Source organism: Pinus tabuliformis, chromosome 5_1 (assembly GCF_031772625.1).
Source record: "Pinus tabuliformis cultivar Carrire ecotype Pingquan chromosome 5_1, CPIR1, whole genome shotgun sequence".
In the NCBI taxonomy this organism is placed as follows: domain Eukaryota; kingdom Viridiplantae; phylum Streptophyta; class Pinopsida; order Pinales; family Pinaceae; genus Pinus; species Pinus tabuliformis.
The window spans coordinates 200,709,891-200,723,138 of NC_142305.1; the positions used below are offsets into that span (position 1 = coordinate 200,709,891).

General features: G+C 35.6%; 1 protein-coding gene across 1 annotated transcript; it reads left to right on the plus strand.

Annotated features, from left to right (window-relative positions):
* The first annotated feature begins 243 nt into the window (after positions 1-243).
* On the plus strand, positions 244-1,009 carry LOC149164089 (uncharacterized). Its single transcript, XM_089430853.1, has one exon. The coding sequence runs from the start codon at positions 487-489 to the stop codon at positions 736-738; it is 252 nt and encodes an 83-aa protein (XP_089286979.1). The 5' UTR covers positions 244-486; the 3' UTR covers positions 739-1,009.
* The last annotated feature ends 12,239 nt before the right edge of the window (positions 1,010-13,248 follow it).

Sequence of the window (13,248 nt, forward strand, 5' to 3'; positions counted from 1 at the left end):
GATAACTAAATACACCTCCAACATTATAACCTCTAAAACACAATCACAACTAACAAAATGTAACATTACTAAAACCAGATTTATCCTCCTCCATTACTTCCTAGTGGATTGCCATAATCATCATGTTCGTATTTTACCCAGCAACATTACATAGAATTGTTCCCATAAGCATTTAACTGTAATTCAAAATAACTTATATTCCTTTAATAGAATAGTCCAAACATCACATTCAATTTAACAAAATAGGCTCCATCACTGACCCCCAAAACCTCTAGCCTGTCTCCCGCTTGACAGCCCATGGTACAGAAAAAACCACAGGGCCAGCGCGCAGTTGAAAATAAATCTTAAACCCAGATGCAGCCTTACCCTAGCCACACCCTCATCCCCATGCTCTCCCTTTCTTATTTATTCATCACTTGGCCTTCTCCCACTGCACTGTCTACTACTGATAAACAGAAACAATTATTATTGTGAGAGGTGACTGTAATGGCGACTGTAGCACTCTTGGTATCCCAGTTGCTCAGGAGGGCGAAATCTGATGAAGAATGTGCAGATCCTACTCTTCTTGCAGGCATTTCAACTCACGGCGGCCTTTCGATGGTCCCGCGTTCGAATCCTGTAACGTTGTTGAGTAGTTTGAACAGAGAGGAGACAGGGCAAGCGGAAGAGGTGGAGGTAAGGACGGATACATCACAGGTATTGCTATTTAGGGTTTCACTTCCAGCCTGCTTCCTGTAGCACGCTAACTATGTTGGCCCGTATGAGCATAAAGTTTCTGAAATTAGCGCCTATTAATGGTGGCTGACATGTATCTATTTTTGCTTACATGGAGCAGGGGACTTTCCCCTGATAGGTGCAGTTTTTCTTCTTATTTATCAATTTCAAAGATAGCAGGGGCATCTCCCATGGGTTTACTCAGATCCTTGTATTTACCTCTTTTACAGTTGCAGTTTTTCTTCTTATTTATCAATTTCAAAGATAGCAGGGGCATCTCCCATGGATTTACTCAGATCCTTGTATTTACCTCTTTTACAGTAGCAGATCTGTAGCTTTTAGTTGGCAGATAATCACTTTAGGGCTTATGGTTGTGTTACTACATCTCTAGATTTTAGTAGTTCTATCTTCATGTCTAGAACCCCTGTACTTATAGTCTAGATTTTAGTAGTTCTACTTTCATTTCTAGAACCCCTGTACTTATAGTCTAGATTTTAGTAGTTCTACTTTCATTTCTAGAACCCCTGTACTTATGGTCTGTACAGAAAAAAATTATTGTTTTGGAGTGGTTTTTAAGATTGAAATACTTTCTGTTTTTTCAAACCAGTGAGCTCTTCAACTCCAAAACATACTTGACAAGTAGTTTCTAAATTGTTGTTCTGATATGTAAAATTCTTGAGAGTTGTTTTTTTTATGGGTTGATCTTTAATGTATCTTATGAATGTTCATTAATATATCAGTAAAAAAAAAATATTTGAAGATTCTTAATTACATTATTACATTAGTCTCTTCATTATGAAGAAGGGATGATGACTATTTCAAGTAAAACAGTGACAGTAAAACTTATATTTTTCATGAATTTTGAATTTTTTATATATTAAAAAATTTGATTTTTATTTTTTTAATTGTAAAATTTAATATATAGTAGGGGTATGGTTTTAAATATCTTATTAGTATGTGTGATTAGTTGTATTTTATGTAAAATGTTAATTAATTTGATATTTAAATTAGTGACTAGTTTTAAATTTAATTAATGCTATAATTATATGTAAAAGGATAATTTAGAATTTAATTAATGCTATAATTATATGTAAAAGAATAATTTAGAATACACAGAAGTTTATGTCAGTTAAATGGTATGTATTTGAATTTGGTGGTGTTTTTTTTTTTTTCCAATGTAATTTTGTTGATAGTAAAGCTAATATACTCAATATGACATTGTTGAGATATTATGATAGTTTTAAATACTTTTATTTTAGTGGTGTATCATCATATGGTAAAGGTTTTTTTTTTTATGGTAAAGGTTTTTTTTTTTTTTTTTAATAAGTTTTCGCATGATTTTTAATTTGTGTTAGTTAAATAAGTGATGTTTTTTTGTTTTTTGTTTTTTTTTTTTTATGCATACTAAAATATATTTTTAATAATAACAAATATTGATTCAATTTTGTAACATCAATCTCATCTTGGTATGATTAGATTCCACTTTTCATAGAAGCTGGGAAAATATGATGCTAGAACTTGATCTGTCTTTCTCTAGCTCTTCAAGCTTCCCATAAGAGCCACCATCTAAATTAGAGCTACTTAGCTCCTTAAGAGGTTAATATTGTTCTCTAGTGTTGACATTAATATTGTTAGACTATAAGCGGTGTTAGAGACAAGTCATGGAATACCTACATGTTAGACACAAGTGTTTTTCAATACCTATTTGGTGTTTCTCAATTATGTTTGAAATTTGAGGTTTTCTCCCTATAAAAGTATATTTTGAGGTTTGAACGTCCAACACTTGTCATCCATGTAGGTAAACTATAAAGTTGGATCTCTACTTAGAGTCATCCATTGAAATTGTATTGTACTCAACGATCAAGGCTATGGTTTGAGACTTATTTGTACACATTGATCTCTTGATCTCATTGATCACAACATAACTTAAATGCTATTGCAAGCACGATGAGGTTATACTCTATTATGCATTGAATGCTTATGTTGAAAATGTTTACAAGCATATTGCCCAAATTCTTGAATTAATTTGAGGAAATAAGATAAAAGCTATGGTAATAAAATTAGAAAACCATCCATGCAAGTTGTACCTTGGGAAATTTGATGTGGGAAAAACTAACAAGAAAATGAGGATCACGCTTGCTCTTTCTTCTCAAATATATAATGTATCGCACAAATGAAAGTGGGCCCACTCCAAAGTCACAATAAATAGTTTGGTCTATGAATGACTATTACAATATCTTTTTCATCCTTACTTCTTATTAGATATCCCACTCCTTTGGTCTACTCAAGAACAAAGCCACTTTCTTTCTTTGTGGTTTAATGCTTAACATGTGATGATAATAATCTAGGTTTAAAGTTAGGGTTTTTGCATGCCCCAAGTGTGGATTAAAGTTAATATTTTGGATCCTATATATTTAAAGAAAATTCCACTCATAACTAGTTCCACATGTATGAGTGATAAATGTGAACATAGCATCCACTTGGTAATACAGTGGTCAAAGCATACTTCAAATTGTAAGGGACATAATTTTCTCATGCAAGATCCATTTCTTGACTTCTTTTAAGTTGTTAGAAACATGAGAATAAAAATGAAGTTTTAAATGATCTACTTTAAAAGTTGTCTAATCCTTTAAAGTTAAAAATTATGGGGTCCCAACCAACCAAATCATGATTTATCTTTATAATAAAATCACAAGTTTTTAATTATACTTAAAAAAATATTGAAACAAACAATAATGTTGGATTCAAGATATATGTGAAAAACTTTACAGGAGAAAACCCCAAAACTTCTTTATATGAAAGATCTTGTAGGCACCAACCAATTGTTTCATCAGTTTGTGGGCACCAACATACAAAAGACACCAATCCCCCCAAGTTTCAAATTCATAGGAACCAACCTATAGGAGACACCAATTCCCTTCACTACTTTGTAGGCACCAACCTAAAGGAGACACCAATCCGCTCTGAGATTTGGTCTGTAAACTGCTTCTACAATTCAATGGTCAACTCTGTAATCTGCACTAGTGTATGGTTTGCTCAATTCAAGATTATGTACTCCATTGTACTGTTATGTAATCTGCGCAATTGATCTGCTCTGCATTATGATCTTCACTGATCAAACTTTGTAACTTGTTTTGCAATATGCCTTGCCTTGGTCCAATCTAGTTTCCTGACTTAAACTCTATTCTCTATCTCTGAACTTTTATCTTTATAGTAATATCTTGAACTAGGGGCTTCCTTCACCCAAACAATCACTACTACACTATGCCAACATAATCAATGCTTCCTTCAATTCCAATTTTTAGACATGTCACTGATAAAACCTATCACTTATTATTGTATGTTGCCAGAACTCCAACATCGAACACAAGCTATACTTATGATCAATGTTATAACTAGGTGTTTACCAAAATAATGTTGAATCAAAAGTTGGCCTTCGAACTACTTCATATGCCCTTATTGATTAACTAGGCACTTATCATGCTAGAACACCAACTTTATGGTTTACCAAGTGTTGGACAAAACCTCAAATTTCAAACATAATTAAAAAACACCAAATATACAAATCTTAACACCCAGGCACCAAACTAGCAAAACGCTTAAAACCTTGCTTTATGACTGAATGGTTTAACTTATACCAAATATCGATAAACTGGGAGATTTCACATATAACAATTTTCGTTATATCGGTGGTAAGGACCATTGGAGGGTCAACACCTCGAGAGTCAATTGATATTGAGATATCAGGCCCGAGTTATAATTAGAGAACATGTTATAGAAACCCAAATATGGATATGTTCCAATATTGACATTATCTGTGGCAAAATATTTTGGCGTGGTTCCGTCAATTGAAAATGATGGCATTGGAGTCTTGACACTTTGTCGAAATGAAAATTCAAAGAGAAAGTTTGCAAAATAACTTTTGTTAGGACAAAACCTTAATGTGCAACCATGATAATGAAGTCTGGGGTTTGGTAGACAACCTTGGAGTATCAACACTTGTCAAAAATAACAAAGAGATTTGTTGCAAAACATTAAGGCCTGTAATGGAACTCTGCAAGCGAAACCTTGCTACCGGGGGACTAGACGTCGGTATGCTGAGGGCCTTAACCCTTCGGTGCTACACTTTAGCACCACATGATTAGGAGTGGAGACCAGGGTTTGGGGATATCAAATATCATAGAAATGAAAAGCCTTGCCTTATCCAAAAAGGTTGATAACTGATATATCGAGGGCATTAGGCCCTTGAGTGCTACTCTTAAGAACCTCGTAACTAAGGAATGAGACTAGGAGCTAATGTGACTTGAAACTGAAGAATTTTGTGAGAAATGTGTTGTAAACAAGTTTGAGGTTTCACAGAAATGTTGGCTTATAGATGGTTTTTGCACCTTAGACCTCTTCTTTACCCTTCCACTGCTCGATGGCTTTTTCACTTTGCCTTCTCATTCATTGTCATTAGACTTCATACTTTGATCCTTTGCTTCCTTTGAGCACACTACTTATTCCTTAATCGACAATTAATGCTCTAAAGCGCTAAGCCATTTGGATATATATAGTGCTCTGGCTCTTGAGGTTGGGCTGACAATTTCCTAGATTTGGGCTTCCTTTTAGGGAGCCGATATTCCTTGGGATGATACACACTTGGGTCCATTCATCCTAAAATTTAAGTCCATTATTTATTTGGTCCATATTTGTTAGCATTAACTATTTTAGGTAGGTCCCCTAGTGGTTTTACAATTTTTGGGGAGGGGGGATTGTACCCAATGATTAATGAACATGATAACTAGGTAACATACCATATAGTATGCATTTTAGACCCCCTTCCTGTATTAAGTAGTGCACAAGATGAAGGGGGATGAACTACATGCAACCCATATATCTAATTCACTTCCTGACTTTGACATGTACCCAAAACAAATCTCATGAATCCAGCTTAGATCTCTCTCGCCTTGACATCAATGACATATATATACCCTCCTAGATCTCCCCTTGACATTAATGACAACACATTATGCAACAATCCCCTCCTATGTCATTGATGGCAACACCAAACATATTCCAGAGATTGATGCATTTCTAATTAAAGGCCCTTCATGTCTGCATATTCTTCCCCTTTGACATCAATGGAAAAGGGTTATTTTTCCTAAGAGTAATATTCCTTGTATTTGTAGGTCTTCCTCTCTTTGTAAATTCTTTTTTATGTGACATCAATTGCAGTAGAACTACTCCCCCTGCCTGCATATTTCTCCCTTGACTACAACTTCTCAAAAACTATGCTTGTCTGCTAGCTTTCCTTGTTGTTTCTATTTGTAACTTTTTCGTTGAAATTCCCCTTGTCTATAATTTTATTTTGTTTGCTACTCAATTCCTTTCACTACAACTTGATTCCTTGTTGGCAAGTTCTCCTTTTATGATTGCTAATGTTGTTGTTGTCTGCAATTTCTCCTTTTTTCATACACCAGGAATAAGAAATGGCTCCCCTTGAAATTGTCTGCTTCTAACTTTTTCCTTTTCTACACCTTATTCCTTTGGGCATCAAAAGGATTATTCCCCCTAAACTATTGCTTATTCTCATTTGCAATTTTCATCCTCAAGCAAATGGTTTCTCTTATATGCAATTTTCATCTTTTAGCAAAAAGGTTGATCCCCCTAAACTAATGCTTCTTCTCATTTGCAACTCCCCTTATTATATATAACATGAGCCTTATGCTTTGAGACTTCATATATCCAATTCCTTTTTCAACAGTCTTATTCTTTTTTCTTTAGATCTTTATTGTTTATTTTAGACTTTTGTGAATAGTTACTTTTCTTACCAATTGAAGTTCATCGTTCGCTTCCATTTCAATTGTTGATTCATATCTTGCAAACTTTCCATTTTATCATTCTTCTTCTGCAACTCACTCTCTAGATATTCCATCTTCTTAATGAGACCTCTGACCTCTTGCTTCTCTTGAAGCTATATTTTCTTTTACTAATGAGCTGAGAAGGATATTACTCCCATTGAGAAAATTTTCTTCTTTTTGATTTCATTGAGGACATATAGATTATTTGGATACCTAATGTCATTTGCAACTAATATTCCTGAACTTGTTTTTCTTATTTTACATCCTTTAGAATGAAATGTGAGTTCATGCCCTTAATCAACCATTTGACTTACATTTAGTAGATTTTTCTTTAAACCTTCAACAAGCAGAAAATTCCGAGTTTTAGTCAATTCATTATCAAGACCAGTTGTTCCTTTTCTAGTTATCTTTCTTGAATCATTACTTCCAAGAGTGACACTACCTCCTTTGATTTCCTTTAGAGAGAAATTTCTTCATTTCTTCATTTCACATGTCATATGTCTTTAATCCACTATCTATAAACCATTTGTTATCTTTTCTTTGAACATATAGAGCTAGATCACATTCCTCCTGCTTTTTTTGCTTCCTTATACCTATGTGCATTGATCTTTATGCTTGATAAAATGTTCTTCCTTTCCTTTCTTGGGAGGCCTTATTGTATTGCTTCTACAATCACATGTTTTGTGTGCAAAGTTATTGCACTTGTAGCATTCAATATGATCCATTGGAGGAGCAAATGATTCGTATCTTCTAAAACCACCTTCATAAGGACTTCTAGATTTGTTGTTCCTATAGCCATTTATTGAGGTCTTAGAGGATTCTCTACTTCTATTTCTTAGATAATCATTTCTTTCGTAAGTTCAATCAATTGCTTTATGAACACAATTGCTATAGGAAAAGCAATAATTAAAAAATAAGTTTTGATATTTGGAAGAAATAGGCCTTTTTGAGGTAATTGATCTCCTGAAACCATTTTGGTTATCTTGATGACAAAACTCAACTCTCTACTAGTCCTTTATTTCATTTGAGTATTTTCTTGTATTGTTAATATAATCTTTTGAAAAATCATGTCTCTATAGGTTCTCATCTCCCTTTTGTTGTTGCTTATGTTATTGATAGGGCCTTTGGAAAATTCATGTTTATGTTGGGTCTTAACTTCACTTCTAGTACCACTTATATTATTGATGGGGTCATGTCTTTGTTGGTTCGTACCTCAATTTATGGAACTACTTTCATTAATGATAGAATTTCCATGTACATTAGAAAAATGTTAGATTCTTCTTTGCATTCCTTTTCTGATTCCTTTTTGCTTGATTTTCCCTTGAAGGTCTCATGGTTTTCTTTATAAACCAATACATGTTTCAGATTAAAGTATACCTTTGGCAACTAAGAATATTATCTAATATTTCATTACTCTTTTCAAACTTTAGGCTTTGATTCAATTGAGCAGTTTCTTTTTCTAGCTCTTTTCTTAGGGAAACAACCTCTGCTTCTAGCTTCTCATAATTTTTTTTTCCTTTCCATTGGTTTATCATAATTTCTTCTACTCTCTCTAGTTTCTCTAGTTGTGTCTTTAGGAGGATGTTAGATGATTTATCATATAATCATAACCTTTCGTTTCATATTCTTGCAAAAACTCCTTCTGTTTTTTGATCTTATGAATCTATTTACTTCTTCTAAGGCACTCACTAGTTCTCCTTCAGGATCTACCTCTCTTTTAACGTCTTCTTCTTAATCTTTATCTCTTATTGGTTTTCTTTTATCCGCATTCTGAGCATCCAAGGATATGAATATAAATTTTCCTTTTTCACCATTAGATGAAGATACATAACCTTTTGTTGATGAACTACTACCCTCTTTGGAATATAAAATTTTCTCACAAGGTATCCTCCCGTTCTGTGTTTATGATTTTTTCTTCTCTTTTTGTTCTCTTCTTCACTATCACTATATTCTTTCTTTGCATATGTGCACTTAGCAACAATATAACCTATCCTTCTACAATTAAAACATTTGGATGGAAGCTTACCTTTGAACTTACCAAATCCTCTCTTAAACTTTTTCAAAAATTGAGTTGCTTCTTCATTTGATTCATAACTGGAGTAATCATGGGCCTTATGTACTTTTGTCTCCTTTAGTAGTTTGAATATTGATTTCTTTAATATTGAATTCTCCTTTTCAATTCTCATTTCATATGTAGTGATGGTTCCAAGAAGTTCATCCATTTTTAGAGTATAGAGATTATTCATTTCTCCAATGATTGAAACCTTTTCCTTAAGTATTAAGGGAATAGATATCAACACTTTCTGAACAATCACTGATTCCTCAATATTTTCATCAAACCATCTAATAGGATTAACAATGTCATTGTCTAACTTTTTTATGTTTTGGAAGTTTTTCAATAATATTTTCTAACCAAATTTACTTGAACTCTGTTAAGATTTTGTTGAAATTACAGGTTTTATGTGTGGACTCTGCACAATCTGAGTTCCCTAGGGGTTTTTTAGGGTGTTGAATCTATTGATACATTTAGAATGTATTTCAAACAACAAAAAAACGCAATCCAACCATTTTTTTTGTTAGATTCCACCCAAAAAATCCAATACATGGAATAGTTAGACAATGCTTAATTGTTCTACCTTTTGGAAGTTTTTTGGTCATATTTTCTGGCTAGATTTGCCCAAAATCTGGTAATAATTTGTTGGAGCCACAAGTTTGATATATGAAATCCACACAATTTGAGTGCCCTAGGGGTTTTTTAGGGTGTTGAATCTATTTATGCATTCAAAAACATATTTGAAACAACAACAAATCACAATCAAACAAAAAATTGTTTCAACGAACTCCAACCTAAAACTTCAAAAAGTAGAATAGTTAAACAATGCCAACCCCAACAAATCCCCAACAACCTCCCCTAGAAGAGGAAGATAGTAAATAAATTGTAAAATAAGAGGCTTAAACAAGCCTTGTTATCACACTCCAATTCCAAAAAGAGGAGTGGATAGAAGCAATTAAGAAGAAAAAGTATAACCTACCTCCATTAACAATGGCATATGAAACTCAAGATCATCGTCTTGACCTCTTTTAACCATTTATTGCTTTTTTATTCAACTTTTTACTAATTATATTAATCTTTACTCATGTAAACTAGGATTTGAAATACAATTTAGTGCCACAAGGAAATTCACATTGCAGAATCCCCTATCCGTTTGCTAAGTAGATACCTCCCATAAAACCTTCTCCTCTTTTAAATTCATCTTTAAGCTATACAATTCAACCACAACCTTATTAATTCAAACCCTTTTCTATTACTTTGGAAAAAAGAGGATTTCCTTTTTTAATGATCACTAAAGATAAAAGACCATAACTCAAGAAAATAAAAGCCATTTTACATGAAAAGAAAGCGATTCTAGCTAGAGATACCACTTTGGATGCAATCAAGTGGTTAATTCATCCCCAAAGAGCTTAGAAACAATATAAAGTATAAGGTATTTGTTGCATGTAATAGTATGGGATCATGATCTTTATCAACAACATAAATGATTCTTTATAGGAGCTTTGAGGCCATGCTTATAAAATAAGGTCTTTCTAAATAGATTGATAAGAAAAAAATTCACACACACATCAAATATTAATTACCTATATTTTACTTAGTTAACATGCTGAAAAATAAAAACAATCCAAGACACCTAGAAAATTGATTAATGCATAAAATAAATTGCAATAATATCTTTGAGTTCAATTAAGTGTTAAACCATAAATTAAACATCATTAATATCTAAACTATACAATCACTCATATATCAAATATAATTATGATTATCAAATTAATAAAATATATAAAAAAACATTTATAAAACATATTAAAATTATACTTTATTGATGCATGCCAATAAAGAAGTGCATTAGCCTATATTTCAGACCCCAAGGATAAACCTTCTTAAGATTAGAATTCCAAACCTATATATATGTATAGTGGAACCCAAAATAGAGTTTAAACCCTAAAGAAATCACGCCAAGTCCCAACCTATGAGGCACTGGATTAAAATATATAAAAGGGGGTGTATGCATAAATGTGAAAGGGCCATGGAAAATCCCTTCATAGAATGTTGTTGGAGGAATTCTTTTATAACACGACATAATGCCAAAACTCAAACTAAGCTTAGCACCCTTGATGTGGAGAAGGGTCCCAAAACAAGGGCATGTCCACCACGCTTAACCCTAGACCCCAAATTTTTATTAATGAGCACACTTATTGCATTTAAAAAATCCTAAGGAACAAACTACAGGGAGCGAAGTCGGAGGTACCTCCCATCTGTCGGCTGTTAACAGAGTCCTTTTCTCAAAGGACTCCTCTCAGAGGATAGTAGGGCCGGAGGGGTTTTCGTCCGGTGCTGGAAGACCTGAAAAGCAGGGGCTTGATTCAAAATCTCCAGGTGCAGATAAGGGTTTTGAGGAGGGTTTTGCGGTTGAAGGTGATGTGGGCAGCCCGATTGAAGGGCTGATAGAAACCCCGCCCAGCAATGGGGTTGAACAATCAACTGGCAAAGAAGATGGGGAGTCAAGGGAAGCTGGAGATCAAAACCCCGCTGACGGTGTCAAGGGAGCGGCGTCGGAGTCGCGGAAGTCAGGGGAGAAAAGGAAGAAGACCAAACCTCTGAAGAAGAAGCGGTTTGCAAATCTGGTTCTCGGTATGGATGTGCAGGTGGAGGAGGTTCTGGATGTGGCAGAGGTCACCCTTGTAGGCAGAATTAGAGGACGGCCTGTTTCGGGAAATTCCCTAAGGCAGTGGGCGGAGAAGCAGTGGAGGGATACCCCAGCTTCTTCTTTCAATACAAACTTGCTAGTTAAAGGTTGGTTCATGGCAAGTTTCGACAGTAAGGAGGCTCTGGAGTGGGTAGAGGGAAAGAACTGGGAGTTTGAGAACCGGCCTGTTTTCTTCAAGAGATGGACCCCTCTATTCGATGCTTCAAAAGAAAGGGTCGAAGAATTTCCTGTATGGGTTAGGGCTCCAAATCTGCCCCCTTTTCTTTGGGCGGACTCTGTGTTCAAATCAATAGGGAATCTTTTGGGCACCTTTCTAGATGTTGATAGATCATATCTCCAGACATATGAGAAAACTGTGGCAAGGATTCTAGTGAGGCTCAATCCGACGGATGGTTTGGCAGAATCAATAACATTACAATACAGGGAGTATGTCATCGATCAGCCACTGGACTATGAACTTCTTCCCTTTCGATGTCATCGGTGCCACGAGTATGGGCACTTGGTAAGGGATTGCCCGTTGGGAAGGAGAAGGAGAAGAACACAAGGCAGAGAAGAGGAGTGGGAGGGGGCTTGGAAGCATAAAGTGAAGCCGATGGCGGGGTCAGTTCCAATTGGCACTCATTCAGAAGAACCATTACATCAGTCAGCGGAGGAACAGCCTCAGGAGGATGGTATTTCGGTGCGTCCTCCAGATGTCCAACCAATCATGGAACCGTCTCCCGCTGAACCGGATGCCGATGCTGTTGTTGAAGAACCTGGTATGCAGTTTTCTCCATCCACCTCTGCTTTAAATTCTGAATATGTAGTCGGGGATATTCCTCTGTTTAAAAACTGTAATGATGTCATGCAAAAACTAGAAAATTTGTCAGTCGACTCCAATCTGAACTGTGAGGATATTTCCCGGGGGGGTCAGGGTGCTGGGTCTTCCTCTGCTGCTTGCCACTATAACCTTAGATCCCTCAGTAAGAAGCCAGCGGTTTCGAATGAGTATATGGAATCCGTAGGTGGGTTAGGAGCTGAGTCGTCTAAGAGTCTATCAAAAAAAGGTAGAGGTCGAAAATCTCTCCTTTCAAAAGCACAAGTTAAAGCAATTTATGATGTAGCTGATGGAAAACAAATGTCAATTCCTGGGGCGCTTAGAGCAGCAAAAACCCCTAAGGTGGTTAAAAAATGATTTGTTTCTCTTGGAATTGCAGGGGTTTAGCCAGTAAACCCAAAAAACTGGCTTTAAAGGACCTTATCTCTCGCCTTAACCCGGACATTGTTTTCCTTCAAGAAACTTTGGGCAAAAGCGCAGATGTTGAATTTGCCCTTCGTTCTTTCTTACCAGGCTGGGTCTTCATAGCTATTGATGCCTCCGGCCATTCTGGAGGCCTGGCTATTGGATTTAAGGAAGGAAGACTGAAACTGTTAAATCAATGGGGCCTTTCAAATGTTCTGGGATTGGAGGTTGTCTCCCCAGACTTTGATATTCCTCTGTTGTTCGTAAATGTCTACGGTCCCTGTCAGGGTAGGGTTTCTTTCTGGAACGATCTCCTCTCAAAGGACCTGATAAAGGATAAAAATCTAATAATTGGGGGTGATCTAAATTTTTCTCTGGGGACTGCTGAAGCATGGGGGCCTCTTGCGAGGGAGGATCCTCTGACAGATTTCTTTTCAAACGCCCTCCTCTCTCACAAGTTGATTGATGTAAATATCATTAAAGCTAAACCTACCTGGAGGAACAGAAGATCGGGGGAAGAAAGAATTGCAAAAAGATTGGACCGGTTTCTCATCAGTGAAAGGTTGGCTGCAAACATCCCTTTGTTCAGGCAATGGGTAGGTGAAGGGGGAAATTCGGATCATTTTCCCATTCTGTTGGAATTCTCCAAGCCTCCTCCAAAGCCGGCTGCTCCTTTCAAATTTAACGCATCCTGGCTTCAGGATGA

Excerpts from the sequence above, each read along its gene's own strand:
- LOC149164089 (XM_089430853.1), top strand. The coding sequence starts at position 487 with ATGGCGACTGTAGCACTCTTGGTATCCCAGTTGCTCAGGAGGGCGAAA.